Source organism: Capra hircus, chromosome 10, assembly GCF_001704415.2.
Source record: "Capra hircus breed San Clemente chromosome 10, ASM170441v1, whole genome shotgun sequence".
Taxonomy (NCBI): Eukaryota; Metazoa; Chordata; class Mammalia; order Artiodactyla; family Bovidae; genus Capra; species Capra hircus.
Window position 1 is genome coordinate 54,968,077 of NC_030817.1, and position 23,144 is coordinate 54,991,220.

At 36.6% G+C, this 23,144-nt stretch overlaps 1 protein-coding gene across 1 annotated transcript in view; it reads right to left on the bottom strand.

Annotated features, from left to right (window-relative positions):
• VPS13C (vacuolar protein sorting 13 homolog C) overlaps window positions 1–23,144 on the bottom strand; it is a 181,405-nt gene that overhangs the window by 67,702 nt on the left and 90,559 nt on the right. Inside the window, 12 exon segments of the mRNA XM_018054289.1 lie at window positions 876–1,026; window positions 3,478–3,625; window positions 4,708–5,012; window positions 6,462–6,629; window positions 7,037–7,140; window positions 10,504–10,620; window positions 12,255–12,411; window positions 13,074–13,133; window positions 13,616–13,695; window positions 15,449–15,605; window positions 17,869–18,005; window positions 22,690–22,798. Of these exon segments, the coding sequence (XP_017909778.1) occupies window positions 876–1,026; window positions 3,478–3,625; window positions 4,708–5,012; window positions 6,462–6,629; window positions 7,037–7,140; window positions 10,504–10,620; window positions 12,255–12,411; window positions 13,074–13,133; window positions 13,616–13,695; window positions 15,449–15,605; window positions 17,869–18,005; window positions 22,690–22,798 (1,693 nt within the window).

Here is a 23,144-nt window from a genome sequence, read left to right on the forward strand (position 1 = left end):
CCTTGACGTACTTCTTTTCCTATTTGGAACCAGTCTGTTGTTCCATGTCTAGTTCTAACTGCTGCTTCCTGACCTGCATACAGGTTTCTCAAGAGGCAGGTCAGGTGGTCTGGTATTCCTATCTCTTTCAGAATTTTCCCAATTTATTGTGATCCACACAGTCAAAGGCTTTGGCATAGTCAATAAAGCAGAAATAGATGTTTTTCTGGAACTCTCTTGCTTTTTCAATGATCCAGCGGATGTTGGCAATTTGATCTCTGGTTCCTCTGCCTTTTCTAAAACCAGCTTGAACATCATGGAGTTCATGGTTCAGGTATTACTAAAGCCTGGCTTGGAGAATTTTGAGCATTACTTTACTAGTGTGTGAGATGAGTGCAATTATGCAGTAGTTTTGAGCATTCTTTGGCATTGCCTTTCTTTGGGATTGGAATGAAAACTGACCTTTTCTAGTCCTGTGGCCACTGCTGAGTTTTCCAAATTTGCTGACATACTGAGTGCAGCACTTTCACAGCATCAGCTTTTAGGATCTGAAATAGCTCAACTGGAATTCCATCACCTCCACTAGCTTTGTTCGTAGTGATACTACCTCAATGCCCCTTGAATTGGGCATATTCAACTTTTACAAATAAAAGGCAAGCATGCATCATACAGGCAACAAGAGGTGGGCCCTCCCTTTAGAGTAATGAGCCCACTTCCTTCCCCTGGGAGCTTCAAGACAGTCTCAGCCCCTTCTGATCTTCCACAGTAAATAATACAGCATTGGATCAGTTCACACCACATTACACTGGACAATTAAAAAACCCACTAAATATAAATATGGCATTAACATCTAATTCTTCTCAACAATCAAAGCAAAAATCTCCATCAATTTATACCTTTGAAGTGGTCAGGTCTACTGGAAACGTCTTGTCTAACTCTCACAGCCTCCTGGGTAGACTGCGTAGGGCTTGGCTGTGAAGAAGCTTCTCCAAGATTCTCTAGCAAAATTTTCATTAAAACTGTTAAGTCGTCTCTACTGAGAGCAACCTAGAAACCAACAATAGGTTACTGTTAATATAAAACAATAAATGATGCAAAATATCTATGTCTTAACTTATGGTCTGTTAAATTAACTGTTCATCTAAAAACAAGCGAGTTGGGACCATAAATAGCAGGATGAAAGTATTTTATCTTGTATAGTATTAGACATTACTCCTATGTGTAAACACATTTTTGCCTTCACTCACATCCAAGTCCCTGCTTCCGCTACGCCCCTCCTGCTGCCTTAACTGTTACTGTAACTCATTCTGTTCTGGACCTGTGTTCCTCTCCCCTCTCCCTAGCTCCTCATCTCCATTCTGCTTCTATCTCTTCTCATCCAGTACTGGCGTCCTCCTCCACGTTGTTTACTCTCCCCAAAACTCAAAATAGGAAGAATGCTATTCAGTTTCCAGTCTCCATCAAGAAGGAAAAAGATGTGCTCCTGCACATTTTATTCTCAGTACATGCGTGTCTGCATATACTTAAATCATTTAACCTATCAAGATTATGCCTCCTAGAACAGTAACAAACGCATCTGCACAGAACTGTTAAAAGCCAAAACACAGGCCAAGATGAGCATCCTGCTAATCTCCAACCTTTATAAAAAGGGGATATGTGACAAAAAGAGAAAAAAAAAAGGCGAGAGATTTTGAGTCAAGTAGATATGTGTCAACTATACCACTCTCAAGCTGTGCTGTTGGCTAAGTTTCTTTCTTAATCTTTAAAATAGGAATAATATCATCTTCCTCATCAGTGGCTGCAGAACAACATGAAGCTGCTAGAATAAACAAAGATGCTACTGGCTGCTAGGACCCATTAAACCTTTTCATCCTTCCATCTTTTGTGCATTTCCCCTACACATATTGCAGCTTCCCTGGTGGCTCACAGGTAAAGAATTTGCCTGCCAATGCAGGAGATTCAGGTTCGATCCCTGGGTCAGGAAGATCCCCTGGAGAAGGAAATGGCAACCCAATCCAGTATTCTTGCCAGGGAAATCCCATGGACAGAGGAGCCAGATGGGCTACAATCCATAGGGTTGCAAGAGTCATACACGACTTAGCAACTAAATAACAGTGATAACCTACACCTAGCAATAGGGGTCCAAAAGGTCTTTTTGAAGTACCTAAAGCCAAATCCAAACAGGCGCATTCACAGCACCTTTTCTTCTGAACACCACAGTATCCCATGCCCCTCAAATTGTGCCCCTATCACCAAGGACAACACCTGATTCCCAGCCTAAATGAAAGTGTGGCCATATTTTAGCATGAGATGACAACCAGGGATTTCTTATTTGCCCCAAGTCCCAGTCCTTAGAAAACAGCTATCACTTTAACTCCCCAGAACTTCTTTCTATATTCATTCCCACTTGTGCTACCAACTGAGATATCAGAGCCTCCCGAAGAACAGCTAACTTCACCACCTCCTAGTACTGGAAAAGGATCCAGTGTTAGTTCTGGGATCTAATCTGAGCAAGGGAGAATTTGAGAGAACAGTACTATGTCCTAGAATAGAAAAGTCAATACTCTCAATAAACACATGCTCTTGTTTATGTATTTATTCATACTGCGGACAGGGATCTCTCATTCCTACAACAAGCCTCAATTTTAACATCCTCACCAGTAGAACTCAGGTCCTTTGACCCTTCTTGCTTTATCTTAGAACTAACTCTGAAATAGTCACAGATATCAAAACCCACTACACTACCGAATTTTCACTCATCTTCCACACATTTTGTTTAGTCACTCCCTCTTTCCCTATCTCGTACTGCTTGGCTTCAGCAGTTTCACACACAGGCACACAAGAATCCCAAGGTTCCCACACTTTGGTGACCATCTTTGACCAGTATCATCTCTTCCTGTGAGCCTACCTACAACCTGCTAACTACAATATTAAAAATACTCCTGTTTATATGCTTACCAATGAAACATACTCACCTACTGAAAATGTCTGCTTTTCTAATTAAAAGAGTGTTTCTATACAGTAAAAATACTATTGAAGGTGCTTTGGATGTGGTAGCTAAATATCACTTTACAGGGACTTGCCTGGAGGTTCTATACTTAAGATTCTATACTTCCAATGCAGGGGGCACAGATTCAGTCCTTGGCTGGGGAACTAGGATCCCACATGCCATGTAGCATGGTCAAAAAAATTTTTTAATAAAATTTAAAATATCACTTTTCTTTTATAATTTACCTTAAAACTTGAACAGAATCTTCTAAAATTACTAATAATAATCTCAGTAGACTCCCTAGCTTTCAACCTCAGTTTCTTGCTAGCTTCACCAAATATCCAACTAATAAGAAATAAAGAAAAGTGTGAAAAATTACACCACCTTCATTTTCAGTTAACAAAGCATTCCCTTTTAAACATTTTATCACTTCTGATGTACACTAGAACTACACTGTGATCAATGATAAAAGTCTAGCTAGCGAGCAATTATTTTATACATAAACCTACCTGCATAGGTTTTAGTTTTCCTTTTATCTCCATTCCTGGAATTTGCACGTACCATGATGCTGCTAAATTTCGCTGTATGTATAAAAGCATGTTGACTGGTTTTAAAATTTCAATGTCATGTTGTGGTGGGTCAGCCTGCAAAATTGTTCTGAAAGATGATTAAGAATTTATTTTATATTTCTAAAATATACTGATTTTAAAATGAAGACTATCATCATATGTGTACCAGTTTCCACACAGCATTTTTCCAAACACTAAAGGCTGCTATCAGAATTCTTTTAGAACATGCTTCTTGTCACAAATCAATCAGAATAAGTTTATAAAGTTTACATAAAAAAAGCCCATGCAATGCTTATTCCAAAGAAACAAACAGCTTGAGTATGACTACTACACTATTTACCATCTTTCCCAAAGACTAATAATGGCTACTAACCAATGTCATACAAACAAATGTTACATCCTCTTAAAACATCTCTGAAGGACAAAGAAAGTGGTGCTGTACTAAGCCCTTAGGTTTATGCTATTAGTACTTCTCCAAACTCAAAAGGAAAAGCTCACCAAACCTAGAAGTTAAACAAGCATATTGTAATAGTCATTTCTAGCCTGCCAGCCAACAAATATTTGAACCACCAAATAATTCATTCTTGTCATCCAACAGAGCCAACACTTTCCCATTTTGATTTGATTATCCATTAGATATCTTACTGAGATTTCCTAAATGTGACATGCTTTGGAAATAAGAAAATAAATAAATATCTAAATTAAGTATTAACCATAATCTTATAATAGGAAATTTTTATAGATTAAAAAAACATATCACAAATTTAGTAAGACAAAGTATATATTCTATGAGGTCCATCACTATCAACCACTAACCAAAAACCAATGGTCAAAGTTTCATGATTAGAAGAAATAAGGAATATGAACTAAGAATCACTAGAGTATTTTACCCTGGCAATGATTCTATGAAAATTCTATTTCTAGTAAGTAATACATGGTTGGGGCTTCCCTGGTGGCTCAGTGGTAAAGAATCCACCTAAAATGCAAGACATGCAGGTAACTCCTGGGTAGGGAAGATTCCCTGGAGAAAGAAATGGCAACCCACCCCAGTATTCTTGCCTGGGAAATCCCACGAAGAGAGGAGCCTGGCAGGCTATAGCCATGGGATGGAATAAGAGTCGGACACAATTTAGCAACTAAACAATATGTAATTGGATTATATATTTATACCTGGACAGCTTTAGCTGAGTGAGTTGGATGTCCATTTTATCAATGACGGGGGGTAGCGAATGATGTCCCCTAGAAACTACATTAAATTGGTTTTCAACTGTGATTAAACCCAGATCTGCTATAATAGCATTAGGTGATACTGAAGACTGAGGAATGATAATAACTGGTGCTTTCAAGTTGATATCCATCAAAAGGCGGAAACTCTTTTCGGCCAAGTCTTTCATGCTGGAAGCAGCTCTTTCTGCAGCCTGGGCTGTAGCTGAGCTCAAAGCTTCTTTGGCAGTTTGAAAATTGTTGAGGAAGTTCTGTGGGAAAATACTGGTATTTAGAGTTTCCCCAAAAACAGGGATTTATTTCTTAAAGGAAAAACTTTAAAAAAGAGAAGCTAAATAAAAGAGGTGATGTAAAGGAGATGTTATTTATGACTGTGTACATGAAATAAAGTTTAGAAAGATACACTCTGAGATATTAACATGAACAAGAGTCCCTTCATTTTATGTATTTCAGAATTATTTGTTTATTTACAAATTTTGGTAGCAATTCTTTTGTGTGGGTGTGAAAATAACAATGTTTATTGAGGACTTAGTAAATGCTTTACATGTTTTTGTTTGTTTCATATTTTAAAATTTTATTTATTTAAATTAGAGGCTAATTACAATATTGTGGTGGGTTCTGCCATACATCGACAGGAAACCTCCTTTTCACTCATTTAAAACCTCCCTTTTACTCATTTAAAACCTCCCTTTTACTCATGAATGTTGGCCATTTTAACCAAAATTTACATAAAAAGATGGAGAAGAAAGCTTTATGGCTCCCAAAGTAGCTTTGAATCTGTACCTCTAGGTCATAGGAATAAAGTCTATGAAACTAAAGTTTAGAAACTAAGGTTTTGCCTGGTTATTTCTGAAGATTCTTTTCTTAAGTGTACTTCAACATGACTGTTTACAATCTTGCTATCACTAACAAGAATCAAAAATTATTTATTTAGAGTAAGATACCATTCATCTCAATTTCAACTAAAAACAGAAAGACTTTTCCCAATAGAGAAAAGAACTGGAAGCGTATTCTTGATGCACATCCATTAATAAAACAGATGGCTTATTTAGTTGCTTATTTAACTAACCCCCCTCCAAATAAATTACTTTTCAGAAAAATAAAACACGATGGTTTACACAGAAATGTGTGATTTGAAAGCTTTGATTAACAGTCCTGCTAAAAGAATGGCATAGGCAAATTAAACTCTTCACTCCATGAAACTTACGTGGAAATAAATAATTAAAAGAATTCTATGGCCTTGTTGATGCTAATTATAATCAAAGCTGTCAGTTCCAGTATTAGCCCTTCCAATGCCTAATGATCTCCTTAAAGCATTCTTTTAGCTAAACATCTTTTAAGGGTATCTCTCAAAACAACTAAAACTGAAAAGCTGTAACTGAAACATCAGAAAGTATTTTCAAACTATGTAACTATGTTAAAGTTAAAGAATGATCCTTCATAGTTGGTTCAAACCAATGATAACCTGGAAAATCCCATGGATGGAGGAGCCTGGTAGGCTACAGCCCACGGGGTCGCAAAGGGTCGGACATGACTGAGCAACTTCACTTCACTTAATGATAACTGTAATAATTATTCAGCATTTGGGAGTTTATCACACAACCCTATTTAGTAAAGATTTTGACTAGCTAGATTCAGATACACAGGCAAAGATATTTAGGCTTCAATAAGAAACAAATATATTTTTAAAATAAACTTACCAAAAGAGACATGAAGAATTTATGAACATATACAATCTGAATACAACCCACTTTGAGACTAAGTTTGCCATCTACTTTAGACATATCAGCATAGGCCTTTCCTTCTGTGGCATCTGGATAAAGAGTCATTTCGAACCTAAAGACTTCATCTCCCAAAATAGAGACAGCCTAGAAGTATTAAATTAACTCATTATTACATCAAAAGAGTTGTATCACTGTATTACAAGGTTTCTTATTACAGAGTCCTTGACATATAAAGAAGCATCATTTGTATCCAAGCTTCAACAAAATACTAGTTAAAAGCATTTAACTTGACAATAACATTTTCCTAAATCTATAAGAAAAAGGTTTATCAATGGAGATACTAATCACTTAATTGGTCAAAATAACTTTAACACATCATCTAGTCTACATACAATGGGATAGCAGACAATGACCATATTCATGGCCAATTCCCAACAAACTGCCTGACACATGAAAGATACTACATATACACTGAACAAATGACTAAAGACATCTCCAGACACAGAAAAACAAAAATAAATTTCAATACTGAAACATATTTTTTAAATTACCTTTTTGTGAATGGATGTTAAATCAACATTTGTAACGATGATATCCTTAAGTCTGGCAAACATGTCAGTCTGCTTTGGCCTCACAGAGACAGAGGCACCCATCCCTGGTGGGAAATACAACACTTTTAATCTAATCCGAATTCACAAATTCAGTGTTATTTAAATTCAATAATATACTACCAAGATAGAGAACAGAAAAACTGCTATTAGACATATGTAAAGTTACAACTTAGTTTTTAATAGCTTTTAAAAATTGTTCTGGCTGTGCCATGTGGCATGTTAGGTCTCAGTTCCCCAGCCAGGGGTCAAAGCAGCTCTCCCTGCACTGGAAGCGCAGAAGCTTAACCACTGGACCACCAGGGAAGCTCCAAAGGTAACAACTGCTACGTATGACATACCTAATAAATATTACAATATCTTTCAGTGCTAGAAGCATCTCACCCGTAACATCTGTGGAAATTTTAAAACAAAAGTAACCAAATTTCAAAGACAATTAATCACAAGTCTCCAAACACAAGTATCCTGGGCATTGCTGCTGCTGCTACGTCGCTTCAGTCGTGTCCGACTCTGTGCGACCCCAGAGACAGCAGCCCACCAGGCTCCCCCGTCCCTGGGATTCTCCAGGCAAGAACAATGGAGTGGGTTGCCATTTCCTTCTCCAATGCATGAAAGTGAAAAGTGAAAGTGAAGTCGCTCAGTCATGTCTGACTCTTCACAACCCCATGGACTGCAGCCTACCAGGCTCCTCCGTCCATGGGATTTTCCAGGCAAGAGTACTAGAGTGGGGTGCCATTGCCTTCTCAGTCCTGGGCATTAGCATGAACAAAATCAGTCATTTAGGACAACACCTAACATATGTTGAACAGTCATTTTATAAACATTATATAATGAAAACTATTAATCTGAAAACTAAGAATAAATATAATTTGATGAATAAATACTATTCTTTCTACAACAAACTTTATCTTAAACACAATTTCTCTCCAAAAAATGCTTGTCATTTTCATGATTTCTAAAGGTATGATTTTTAAAAACACTTCTCAGAATGAATTGGAGAATGGCTACAGCTCAGCCCCAATAATGAACCTAGATCATTATTATGCTAATAAACAGATCCTTAGTAGTATTTGCTGAATGGAACTGATTTTTTAATCCCTGTTAACTGCTTATTATGTACATGACAGGCATCTTTCTTTATATATGCATATATGCAAACTTAATCCTCACAACAATCCCATGAATAATTATAACAATGTCCATTTTATAGAAGAGGAAACTCAGGCATGGAAACATAAAATAACTTGCTCAAGGTCAACCAGTAAGTTTTAGAGCCAAAATTAGAACCTTGACAGGCTGTTCCTGAATCCATGGTATAATCTGAACTCATCTTTCTATCAGGCTGATGATGAGTAAAGTTTATAAAATTTCTTTTAGAAACCTCTTTTACTGATGTTATATACACACAAAAGGCAAGGGCAATAGGACAATGACATTTTCCTTACTCAGTGAGATACTAAGTTTAAAATCATATTATTCTGAAAATGCAAACAGAACATGAGGCTAAATCTTAGACTTACTCTGAAAAAAATTTTTAAATATAAGAAACGTCTTATATCAGTCATGAATCATAACAAATTTACTTCTAACATTTCAAAGCATATCTCTGAAAAGTTTACAGGAGTCTTCAATATAAATAAACCCAAAGATGACTCATGATGATCTAAAGGGGTGGGATGGTGGTGACGGGAGGTTCAAGAGGGAGGGGATATATGTATACATATGGCTCAGATCGCAAAGAATCTGCTTGCCAATGCAAGAGACCCAGGTTCAATCCCTGAGTTGGAAACTTCCTCTGGAGAAGGAAATGGCAACCCACTCCAGTATTCTTGCCTGGGAAATCCCATGGACACAGGAGCCTGGCAGGCTACAGTCCAGGGGGTGGCAAAGAGTCTGATGTAACTAAGCAACTAACACACTCACTTTTTCCAGCTCATTCACTTTTTTTTTTTCAATGACTGTGCTGGGTCTTCACTGCTGCATTCAGGCTCTTTTCTAGTTGCGCTGACCAGGGGCTACTCTTCTTTGCAATGCTAGAGCTTCTTTCTCATTGTAGTGGCTTCTCTTGTTGCACAGCACGGGCTCTGGAGTGCACAGGCTTCAGTAGTTCTGGTGCAAGGGCTCAGTAGTTGTGGTTCCCGGGCTCCAGAGTACAGGCTCAATAGTTGTGGTGCATGGCTTAGTTGCTCCACAGCCTGTGGTATCTTCCTGGAACAGGGGTTGAACCCCTGTCTCTTGCACTAGCAGGCTAATTCTTTACCACTGAGTCACCAGGGAAGCCTACTGATTCACTTTTTTGTACAGCAGAAACTAACACAACATTGTAAAGCAACTATACTCCAATAAAATATTTTTAAAATAAATAAATAGGGCTTCCCTGGTGGTTCAGCAGGAAAGAATCTGCCTGCAATGCAGGATATGTATGCAGGAAACATGGGTCTGATCCGTGGTTCGGGAAGATCCCCTAGAGAAAGAAATGGCAACCCACTCTAGTATTCTTGCCTGGGTAATCCCATGGACAGAGAAGCCTGGCAGGCTACAGTCCATGAGGTCTCTAAAGAGTCAGACGCAACTTAGCAACTAAACAATAAATACATAGTGAAGTTTACCATTTAGAAAATAAATAAATGGAAAGTCATATCATGTTAATAAATGAGAAAACTCAATATCATTAAGATATCAATTCTCCCTAAATTGGTCTACAGATGCAATGCAATTCCAATAAAAATACTACAAGACTAAGAAAAAAAAATACTACAAAGCTTTTTGTTGCAATTGGCTGCTGTCCTTGAAGTCGCTAAGTCATTTTCAACTCTTTGTAACGCCACAGACCATTGCACACCAGACTCATCTGTCCTACACTATCTCCTGGAGTTTGTTCAAATTCATGTCCATTGAGTCAGTGATGCTATCTAACCATCTCATCCTCTGCTGTCTCCTATTCTTTTTGCCTTCAATCTTTCCCAGCATCAGGGTCTTTTCCAAGAGTTGGCTCTTTGCATCAGGTGGTCAAAATATTGGACCTTTAGCTTCAGCATCGGTCCTTCCAATGAATATTCAGGGTTGATTTCCTTTAGAATGGACCGGTTTGATCTCCTTGCAATCCAAGGAACCAAGAGTCTTCTTCAACACCACAATTCGAAAGCATCAATTCTTCGGCACTCAGCTTCCTTCATGGTCCAGCTCTCACAATTGTGAAGTTGGAAAGCTAATGGTAAAATTTAAATGGAAATGCAAAGAATGTGGAATAGCCAATCAGATGAGGGGAAAAATATAATTTTACTGTTACTGAAATCTTGGGGAAAAAAGAAAAAGACAAGCCATGAGAAATCTACCATGCAACAAGCTCATTCTTCCTGAAGGTCTATGTAAAGAAACAAAAATACCTATACCAAGGAATAACTACTTACCATGTATTCTAATATCTGCAATGTTACACTTCTGATCACAGACAAAAACATTAAATGCATTTAATTTAGCGGTGACCTTTAAATCAAACACATCGTCTTGAGAAGAATTGCTGGATACTGAAAAGTAAAAAAATCCTTGTGATCAGCAAAATGTAAAGATGATATAGCACATAAAATAATCTCAAATTCACTAAAAGTACAATATGAACTATGAAGAACCAAAAAGGTCTCCATTAATATTATACATAATTAATATTATTTTTAAATCAATTTTCAAATGCCAATCAGACAAAAACTAGCATTTTTCTGTCCAAATTAAAAATAAAGGCAACCTTTATTAGCACCTGGTTAAGTACAACTCTGTTAGATGGAAAACTTTACTATAACTTTTCTCCTAGGAAACAAAGAAAAATCCCTATAATAGAATTCTAGGATTCCAACGGAGATAAATTTTGATTTGGAACTTCTTTTCACATCATATATTAGATCAAAGAAAAATATTTCATGAAAAACTGAAATGGTAAATTAGTAAAAATATGTATTATTAACTATTACACATACAATACATGTTATTAACTACACAGCCAGTTTCTCTAGACTGTATTCTGTTTCTCCATGAAGAATCCTAAGATAAAGTCTGTAAGAAATGAACATAAAGAGCTAAAGTTAAGGAACAAAAAGTTACTTTATAACATGTATTTGTGTCTGTGTACACATGTCTAAGAAACACAATCAAATGGATTCCCTTAATCTATTTTAGTTCAAGTCCTGATTGATAAATATAATTTCTTAGAGACGTGTCTTGACTGAAGTAAACAATGTTTCTTATAAAACTGTAAAAGTATGGGGACATCAGTCCTTAATCACCAAGATGATAAAAGAGTTTGTTTTTTTCCTCCCTTAAAATTTAAAGTAGCATAATCAAACCATAAAAAAAACAGCTATACAGCATAACTAGAATATTGTTTCTTTGGATTAGGATTTTTTTATAGTTTACTGTGAGCTTAAATAGTCCCTGTATCAGACCTAGTATTACTAACAGCTTTATACTTTAAAGATGCCAGTAATATAGATATAACGCAAACAGATAATGGTCTGAAAATTAAGTGACCAGATGTTAGATACTCACATTGTATGATATGAAAGAAAAATAATTAAAATAACATTTGACTTAAAAATAGGCACACATTCACTCAGGCTACACTACATCTAACATTTCAAGGCACAAGTCCTGGCGTGTGCCCGTATCTCTATGTGACTTAAATACAGTTTTGGTTTGAAACCAAAGTGAGTCTGTCTCTTCCATGAGATTGTTCCTTTTGTGTCTTGCGAAGCTTAAACCTGTTGAGTACCAGGTAGTTTTAACTGACTGAAACGGGCCTTTGTTACTATGCATGACTGTGATCATACTTTAATTTCCTTTCTCACTTTCACTAGAGTGAAGGCTATGGGCACATCAAAGCAAAGTATATACTTTATTTTATGAAAAAGCAAGGCAGTGAAATCAAATATGAATACATGATTAATATTAAACACTTATTTAAAATCTCTCACTAAACTTATATCAATACCATAAGAGTAAAATCTGCTTTCTTTTGAAACCAACATAATCTGTTAAAGCACAGGAAACATTAAGGTGCTAAATGATCATCTTAGCTTAAAAATACAAGTTATTCAGTTCAGTTCAGTTATTACATATGATTATTAAAGTTCAGGTAGAAAGTATGAGACCATGACTCAAAAGTTAATACCAGTTTTGGCAATGATACTTCTGGACTCCCCCATAAGTGGTTTCAGCTCCGAGTCCTTCTTAGAAGGTTCAGAGGATGGAACAGCAGAGGACAAAAAATCCATGAAGGACAGTAAAGCTTCCAGATGAAGAACTAAGTCTAAAGATGAAAATGAAACCTAAGATAATGAACAATTAGAGAGGCAAATTTCAGATATGGAAACATTTTTATGTCAAACTTCAACATATGCAAGTAGCCCAAGAATAGTTCAACCAAGGACCTTTTTTACTTGAGAAAGAATTCACTATTACCTTGTTAATCCTTTACCAGACAATAAACTAACACTGCCAACTTCCACACATGACCATACTTCTAACCTCAACAGAACTTGATAACTTTTAAGTAAAGATTTAAGAAGTATTATCAGCCTTAGCTCAGTCCCCTTACAGATGGTTCCAAGGAATTTCTGCACTGAGCCATACTTTCTGCCTGACCCTTAATTTTTTTTCTAATCCTAAAGTCAGTTAACAATTCAAGCACTTAATGCTTCCATTAATAGGACGTCAATTCCCTTAAAAATGTATTATTTTGTCCTCAACAAGGAATCATTAATTTGTACCTGGGAAACAAATAATCTTTTAGGAAATCAAATAAACTTTTGTAATAATTTTATCTCAGCTCTATATTCATTTCTTCCATCTATAAGATTAGATCTTTTATTATTATTACCACTCTTCCTCTAATTTTAGAACTCACAATCTCACAGCTAAAGATGGCTTTGAAGTTACATTTAATCATCAACAGATACCCTAGCCTTATAGTGAGTTAGAAAAGACATACCTCAAGTGTTTGTTTGGTATTGTCATGAGTAGTTTTAAATTCTGGTCCATCAATGTCTGCCTACAAATAATAGAGGATTAAATCACCAGGTTGGAAACAATAAAAATTCACACATTGCAAAATATATATACATATAGTCTTTACTTTTCAAAGCATGCTATGAAAACACTATAAACATATTTTTAAAAGCAAAGAAGAATATGCCCAAAACATGACCACATAAGTAATTGTCACGTTCTGTAGAAGCAAAATCCCAAACTAGGAAGAAATGCTAAAGGTAGGGAAAATGTTAGTTCATCTGGATTATATTTTGTTTCAAATCACAATGGAACTTTGTGTACTTCCACTTATTCAAAAACATACGATTAACTCTGAAGGTTACTGCAATGATCTAGGACTGTCAGATGCTTGCATAATGCACTATAATCAACCAGTTTTAGAATAAAAAATTTTAGGGGAAAAAACCGAGACATTAAATATGGGGGAACTATATAACTTCATACATTCAAATATTAAACAATTTTAGAAATGAAACTAGGTACCTTTGTCAATAACATTTTCAGAAGGGGTTCATCTGTTACATTGGAAGAGTCAATAATGTGAAGAGGTCCTCCTTTAGAGTCTAGAAGAGAAAGAGAGATCATTAAGTCTTTTAGATATTTCAAATATATTAAAAACAGATCAGCCAGATACACAAGATATACATTTCTCAAACCCCAAGAGTTGGGTGGTGCAGTGGATAAGAATCCACCTGCCAGTGTAGAGGACACAGGTTCCGTCCCTGGTCCAGGAAGATTTCACAATGCTGTGGAGCAACTAAAGCCTGTGCGCCCTAGGGCACTTGAGCTAAAACTACTGAGCCTATATGCTGCAACTACTGAAGCCTGTGTGCCCAAGAGCCTGCATTCCACAACTACTGAGTCTGCGGGCTGCAATTACTGAAGCCCTTGAACCTAGAGGCTGTGCTCTGCAACAAGAGAAGCCCTCACAACAAGAAGTCCGTGCACCAGAACAAAGAGGAGCCCCAGCTCACCCCAACTAGAGAAAGCACAAGCAAAGCAATGTAGACCCAGTGCAGACAAAAACATAATAATAATGAAAATAAATTTTTAAAGAATTCAAGAGTTGTATGCTAAAAATGTGACTTTTACTATATGTATCATATCTCAGTAAAACTGGCTTTGAAGTAAAATCCGAGATACTCCACAAAGACAAAAAACCAGCCCTAGCCAATTACAAATGATATAATATTTGGTACTACTGGTATTACTTATTTCAACAAATGAGAATATATTAAAGGACAAAGCTATAAAATACTTAAACTAGGGATTATTCTCAATACAAGTGTACTTTACTTTAAGTGACCCCATAGAATTCCAATGAACTTTATTTTTTTATTTTTATTTTTTTTTATTTTTACTTTATTTTACTTTATAATACTGTATTGGTTTTGCCATACATTGACATGAATCCACCACGGGTGTACATGCGATCCCAAACATGAACCCCCCTCCCACCTTCCTCCCCACAACATCTCTCTGGGTCATCCCCATGCACCAGCCCCAAGCATGCTGTATCCTGCATCGGACATAGACTGGTGATTCGATTCTTACATAGTATACATGCTTCAATGCCATTCTCCCAAATCATCCCACCCTCTCCCTCTCCCTCTGAGTCCAAAAGTCCGCTATACACATCTGTGTCTTTTTTGCTGTCTTGCATACAGGGTCATCATTGCCATCTTTCTAAACTTTAAATACCCGTATTAACTTTAAAAGTTACTTTGATGCAATTTAGAAAGTGAATTTGAAAGGTTGAAGAGACTACAAAAGAATGCAAACTTTTTCCTCTATATATGTCTGTATTGCCTGTTATTTTTTACAAGTATATATTAGTATTATTAAACACAAAAAACACTGCGGCAATTTAAAAATAAATTTAAAAATCAAACAAAAAATTTACTTTCTAGTAAACTAACTCACCTTTCAAAAAGGGTCCCTGGGCTCTATACCTGGGTATTGTACTTGGATTGTGATCTCCTAATATGTCAGTTCACAGAGAACAGTTATAATATAATGTTGCCTTTTACAAGTTCTGAAGTGTTTTGTATAGACACTGAAGACATACGCCTCATTCTTCTTTTAGACATATTCTACTTTGTGCTAAATACTTAGATATAGACTTACTTTATGATCAATCACTACACAGATAATGAACTTTTAATTTTTAAATATCAAATTACTTTCTATTAAATGTAATAAATTTAAACTAATTAAATAATTACAGTGACACTAATAGATATGCTTAAAGTTTATAAAAAGGTAGGGACCTCGGCCTACTACATGTACAATTTACAGACTATACTTCATACTTACCAGTGAACTCAAAGCATCGCATGCTAATCTTTTTTAGATAAGCTTCAGCAGTTAGGTCATAGGCTTTAACTCTAGCTTCCAGTCCAAGCTGCAGGACATTTAGTTCATGTAAAGGCCTTCCTTTCTTTTCTGCTTTTTCCATCAAAGTAATCACAACCTAGAAAAAGACACAAGTATTACCACAAACTATTTCACTAATATACAATGAAGATATGTTAACAATTTAATAACCATCCAGAGTGATATAATAAATAATTCACCCAATGTAAAGATGTGCAGTTCTATTTTTATCTGGAAATTGCCTAGGGTTATTTACTTTGGAGGTACACTTTCCTGTTCAGACTTTTAAAGCATAGCCAACATATTCTAGTGGATTTCAAGACAGCTATGAAAAAAAAAAAAGTGGTTCTGCCTAATTCCCAGAAGTCCTAGTCTGATGGATGGTGTCAGACTAAATCTCAAAGTCTGAGATATACAGTCAATTTTTAAACTACTCCTAAGGCAAGGTTTCTCAACCTTGGCACCAATGACATCTGGGGTTGGATCATCCTTTCCAGGGAGGGGCAGTCCCAAGCACTATAGGCTGTCCAGTGGCATCACCGGCCTCTACCCACTGGCTGCCAGTAGCCCCCTCTCTCTGGATGGCAACAAGCAAAAATCTCTCCAGATGATACCTATTATCAGCAAATTGCTTCCTCCCACCCTAATCACTGTCCTCACAAAGACAACTGTAATTACATGTATCACAAATGATATTAAAAAGGATTTATGGGTTTTTCTATGTACATATGTTAATGAAGCCCATTTGCAAACAGAATGATTCATCTATCAATGTTTCAATTATCAAAGCTTAAAAATCTTCAATAACTCTTAATATCACAAGAAAAACAGCAGAGGTTTAACATTAAGTAAGTTTGTTTCAAAGCATATATTTCAGATTTTTAAAGTAGCATTCATTTGTTTAAAAATTTATTATGCTTAACTCAAGAGACAGAATATAACCTCTACACAACTATTTAATGATGAAGGGATTTTTAGAGGAAATTTTTTTCTTCCAAGTCCCTCTATGTGTGACGCTTTCCCACATATAAACATGTTTATGTCTGGTTCCTGTCTCTACCCTGTCCCAGTCCCCTTCCTGAATCCTGTTTCTCAGACTCCATATTATTACTCTTTAAAAACGCAACCCAAATCTCACTTCCTCCAGCAAACTTTCTGATCCTCTTAGACTGCTTAGATGCCCTCTTCCCACTATGAGGGCACCAAGGATGGAAACCACCTGCCTTGGCCGATCATGATGATAACCGCTTGCCTGAACTGTCTCACAACAGAATGTCCAATAAAGAAAACAGAGCTTCCCTCGAAAACTAATGGAGAGAATTCAGGATAAAAGCAGATAAGAGGAGGAAGGAGACGCCAGCGAACAAGCCCAGAAGAACTCAGGCAGGGCCAAAAGGAGGAGGGAGGAGCCAATACGTCCAGCCAACCTCCCAGAAGCCCTCACACTGCTGTCGACACTGGCCGAGTCACGCGCCTACCATCAGGAAGACTGAGTCATCAAACGTACCTGGTGGGCAAGATGACTGACCAGAGATAGCCTGGAAACTAACCCCACTACCATAAACCAGAGACTGGCAACCATGTGACGGAACGCGTCTCCTAGTTCCCTTACTCTACGGCTCTTGGTCCAGGCACCCCTTCCCAATAAGAGTCTCTTGTGTTGTCAGGATACATCTCCTCAGACAATATATTACTGAGTGTTAGACAGGAGCCCACTCTGGAACCCTGGATAGGGTCCCCCATCCTGTAACACTATCACTGCCACAAGCTCCCTAGGTACATTTTTAGTGGGAATTACAAAAATGTAATTATTGGGAATGTAATTTAATGGGAATATTACAAAAATGTTAATAGTTTTCTTGTTTGAGTTGAGTCTATGCCTTTTACCTCTGTTTCCTTAGCACTCAGCACATGCAATGAGTATTTGATACATGTGTGAATACAGAAGAGGAAAATTCATTTACTCTTTCCTTAAGAATCTGCAGATGGACAGCAGACTAAAAATAAGATAACATCTTTTAAATTTATACACATTTTATTCTATTGTATTAATGGTTACTAAAATTTGCAAAGAATTTTCTCAGTCCTTTTCCTGTCTTTCCTATACAAAACCCAAAGCAAGCCACATTCCATCTGTCCTAAATTCATTTGAAAAATGTGTTAGAGGGCATACTACCATTTTGTCTGCGAAATATTATATCCTCCAAATATAACTCATCTTTAACAAATGCTCAAATTCATAAACATTACATCTACATACAAATTACAAATAGCCTATGTAAGATATTTTTAGTACAGTTAATTCCAAATATCCATTATTTATTCACCTCATTTTATTAAAAAAGATGAAAATTACACACCTCTTTAATTTCAAAATTCAACAGCATATTAATGATGTCTACAGATTTTATTTCTTCCACTCCAGCTGTTGAAGTATCTTGAGAAATATGCACATCTTGTTTTAATGTAGAGATTTCAAGTGGCTCTTTAATTTCACCTAAAGATGTTTAAAAGAAATTCATTTACCTCTATTCACAGATTTCCTACATGAATACTCAATGAGGACTTAGACAAGTACTCCAGACTTGGTGCAAGCATTCACAATCTACAAATCACAATTATACAGCCCCAGCCCTTAGAGAGCTCAGTTTAGTAGAAGATACATATATACACACACATATATAGTACAAACAAAATAAGCAGGCTTCAACTGCTTATTAAATAGACACATTAAATAGACAAATGTTGACAGAATCTATGTAAGTGGATAGAAACCACGTAACTAGGCAAGACACTGCCATGAAATCAAGAAAGTCTTCATAGGAGAGTTATCACTCAAGCAGAACTGGAGGATCTCCTCAAACAGAGGAGACATTCTAAGAATAAAGCAAGAGGTAGCAGATAATCACAGAGAAAGAACACATCGGGACAGGTTTTGCAAACAGAATGGAGTTTGATATGGTTAAATCGTGAGGAGAATAACAAGAATGAAGGTTTCACAAGAAAAAAAGCAGGGGAAAGCTGAAGCTTCTTATGCCATACCAAGAACAAAAAGTAACACCTATGGGCTTGTTGTCCTGAAATTCATACCCTGAAACACAACAAAATTTGCTTTCCAAACTGTAACACACAACACTAGTAACAGCTATCACTTGCTAAGTACTTACCTCTGTGTAGGATGCTGTGCTAACAGATGTGCGTGGGCTAGCACAGTTAACTCTCATAACAATACTCTGAGGTAAAAACTTTATTGTTCTCACTTCCCAGATGAGCAAACTGAGGTCCCAACAGACTCAGCACCCTGCTTAGTGTTTTCCATATGGAAAACCACTGCTGTTAATTACTACCTTTGAGAAAGCAATACACAGGGCAAGGTTTCTTAACTATCACCTTATTTTAGCACTGTTTCAGGCATAATGTGATCCAGGGGAAATAATTCTAGCAAATATTTTGCTTTTAGAAAACAATTTCTAAAATAGGCAAAGATTTCTTAAATATAAAATTAAAAGCCCTCATCATTTAAAAAACATGTATTAGAGTTCATTAAAAGTAACTAATTCTATTAAACAGAAGGCCCATTAAGAGTGAAAATGTAAACCACAGATAGAGAGAAGACATTTCTACACATATACTAACATGTATACATATAGCAAACGTAACCAGCAAAGGGCTCCTATCCAGACTGAATAAATAATTCCCATGCACCAATGAGGAAAAAAGACCACACCCAATAAAAATGGTCAATAGACTTGAATGTGCATAGTCGCTCAGTCGTATTTGACTCTTTGCAACCCCATGGACAGTAGCCTGCCAGGCTCCCCTGTCCATAGAATTTTCCAGGCAACAATTCTGGAGCGGGTTTGCCATTTCCTTCTCCAGAGGATCATCCCGACCCAGGGATCGAACCTGCATCTCTTTCGTCTCCTGCAATGGCAGGTGGATTCTTCACCACTGAGCACCTAGGAAGCCCCCATACTACACTTGATCTTAGTCAAAAGGCTGAGAAGACTTGAATGATCATGTCGAAAAAGAGAATATCCAAATAACCAATAAGCATATGAAAAGATCCTCAATTTCATTAGTTACCAAGGAATAAATAAAAACCAAAGACTGACAATAGCCTTCCTAGTGAGAATGTGAAAAAGCTGCAACTCTCATACCCAGCTGGTAGCAAAGTAAACTGATTTAACCACTTGGAAAACTGATCAGGATAACCTGGCACAAGTTCCTGAAGCTAAATGTAAGCTAATGTATAAGCCAGTGATTCTATCCTTAGTTGTATGTTCAAAACAAAAACAGGAATATAACTGTACCAAAAGATTGTGAGATAACTTTCATAGCAACTTTACTCACGATAGTCAAAACCTGGAAACAGGAATAAAAGGAACAAACTAGTGCTAGATATTCCGACAGATGAATCCCACAAACAAACTACTGAATGAAAGAAGCCAAAAGAGAAAGAGTAATTTTTGTATGATTCCACTTATATGAAATTCAAAAAGAGGGAAAACCACTCTATCCATGGTATTACAAACTAGAATGGCAGTAAATTCTGGGTAGATCTTAGGGGAGGGTGGGAGTTTGGTACTGACCAGGAAAGAGCATAGGGAGGGCTTTAGGGTTCAGTGCTGGAAATGTTTTATATCTTATTCATGGTGATTGTACCAGTGTAGCCACATATAAATGAGCTCACTGAATTGTACATTTTACTATATGTATTAACATACTGTAAAAAAAAAAAGATACCCCCTGTAGTTTCTTCATTGTGTGTGTTTGTTGTTGTTGTTATTATTGTTTCTGAGATACAACTGACTTAAATTATTGAACCCAAACCCAAAGTTGGTGCTCTGTGACAACCTGGAGGGGACAGGGTGGGAAGGAAGGTGGGAAGGGTGCACGAGGGAGGGGACACATGTATCCCTACGGCCAATTCATGTTGATATACGGCAATAACCATCACAATATTGTAAAGTAACTATCCTCCAATTAGAATTTTAAAATACTGTATTAGTTTTAGGTAAAAAAAAAAAAAAACTCTTTAAAATAGAAAAAAAAATACAGTGGTATACCATTTTTCAGTCAGCAAACTGGCAAAAATTTTTTAAATCTGATAATATGCTGTGTTAGAGAAGGCACAGAAAAACAACCTGATGGGAGTACAAAGCACTCATACTCATTTTGCGTATAAGTTCTATGAGGTTCAACTGTCAAAACAATAAGTGAAATTAAATTACATGTACTAATTAAATTATTATTTTAACAAAAACTAAATCAATAACCTCAGATATGCAGATGACACCACCCTTATGGCAGAAAGTGAAGAGGAACTGAAAAGCCTCTTGATGAAAGTGAAAGAGGAGAGTGAAAGAGTTGGCTTAAAGCTCAACATTCAGAAAAATAAGATTATGGCATCTGGTCCCATCACTTCATAGGAAATAAATGGGGAAACACTGTCAGGCTTTATTTTGGGGAGCTCCAAAATCACTGTAGATGGTGATTGCAGCCATGAAATTACAAGATGCCTACTCCTTGGAAGGAAAGTTATGACCAACCTAGACAGCATATTAAAAAACAGAGACATTACTTTGCCAAAAAAGGTCCATCTAGTCACGGCTATGGTATGGATGTGAAAGTTGGACAGTGAAGAAAGTTGAGCGTTGAAGAATTGATGCTTTTTGAACTGTGTTGGAGAAGACCCTTGAGAGTCCCTTGGACTGCAAGGAGATGCAACCAGTCCATTCTGAAGGAAATCAGTCCTGAGTGTTCAATGGAAGGACTGATGCTGAAGCTGAAACTCCAATATTTTGGCCACCTCATGCGAAGAGTTGACTCATTGGAAAAGACTCTGATGCTGGGAGGGATTGAGGGCAGGAGGAGAAGGGGACAACAGAGGATGAGATGGCTGGATGGCATCACCGACTCAATGGATATGAGTTTGAGTAAACTCCGGAAGTTGGTGATGGACAGGGAGGCCTGGTGTGCTGTGACTCATGGGGTCATAAAGAGTCAGACACGACTGAGCGACTGAACTGAACTGAACTGAAATACTCTTTTATCCATTAGTCCTGGTATGTTCCCAACAGATAAACATGTACTTCTAAAAGTGTATGCACTAGAATAATTAATGCAACATAATTTAAGTGAAAGACTGAAATAAACCTGACATGTCCATTAATAGGGACTTTATAAATTATGATACTTCAACAGAATTTAATACCAAGCATCCATTAAAAAGAATGAGTTAGATCTATACATAGAATATATACAGATATGGAATGAACACCAAGATACACTATGTATGTGTATATGCTGCTAAGTCATGTCAGTTGTGTCCTCTTTGCACCCCCATGAACTGTAGCCTGTCAGGCTCCTCTGTCCACAGGATTCTCCAAGCATGAATATTGGAGTGGGTTACCATGCCCTCCTTTAGGCTACGTGTATATACATACATAAACAGCTTAGAAAATCGGTCTGGTAGTTACTTTGCCTCAAGTGAAAGGGCCACTGTATCTAATAATTTAAATTCTCTTGCATTTATATTGCAGTACAATTTTTTCGGTATCTTTGTTTAGTGGTAATTTACCAACCACCTCAGTTTTTACACCTATATTACTAGTGCGTGCATGCCCAGTTATCTCTTTGAGACCCCATGGACTACAGCCTATGAGGGTCCTCTGTCCATGGGATTTTCCAGACATGAATACTTGATTGGGTTGCCATTTCCTTCTCCAGGGGATCTTCCCAACCCAGGGATCAAACCTACGTCTCCTGCATTGTCAGGTGGATTCTTTACCACTGAGCCTCCAGGGAAGCCCCAGGTATATTACTACTGAATCTTATTTTAAAGTCAGATCGAGTATACTACCTAGCATACACAGCTACATAGTCAACTTACATTTTTTTCTTTCCTATATGTGCAAATTCAAAACTTTTTCCAGGAATTCACCACTGATCTGAAACCCTTCTTTCTGGCCTCCTCCTATCTCATGCAACTTAGAAATAACTGAGAGTTTGCTTAACTTAAAAGCAAACTGTCATTTTATTCAACAGTATCTTATTTATTTTCTTGGTAATACAAATCACAGTTGTAAATATGTATTCATTTACTTCATTTTTATTGTCTATCTCCCCTAATAAATTGTAAGTAACTTATATTATACCACCTATTGTCAGCCTCTTACCTGTCTCCTGTATTCTTGGTTTTACTTTATTCAAATCTTCAGGAGCCTCACCAAGATTTTCTGCTAGTATTTTAAATAAAAGATTAAGATCTTCTTGATTTAGATTAACCTGTGAAATACAATGTTCCAAGAAAAGATAATTTCATTTTTAATGAAACAATTCTAATACAGAAAATAAATCCTTAGTAACAAAACACTAAGGACCGAATAATCTTAATGCTGACTAAAGAATTATATAATCACTATACACTCAAGTATTTCACTACTTATTTCATGTTAAAATCTCATTTTCAAAGTGAAGACAGTGTCTGAGAAAAACAGCAGGATTTATGAGTCAGTATTAGTTTCATCTACTTAATATGATTCTTAGTGAAAGTTAATAATGATTAAAGAAATCAGATCACCTTTTTTTTAAAGAAATTAATTTTGGAACATAAGTGCTACTATGAAGTGCT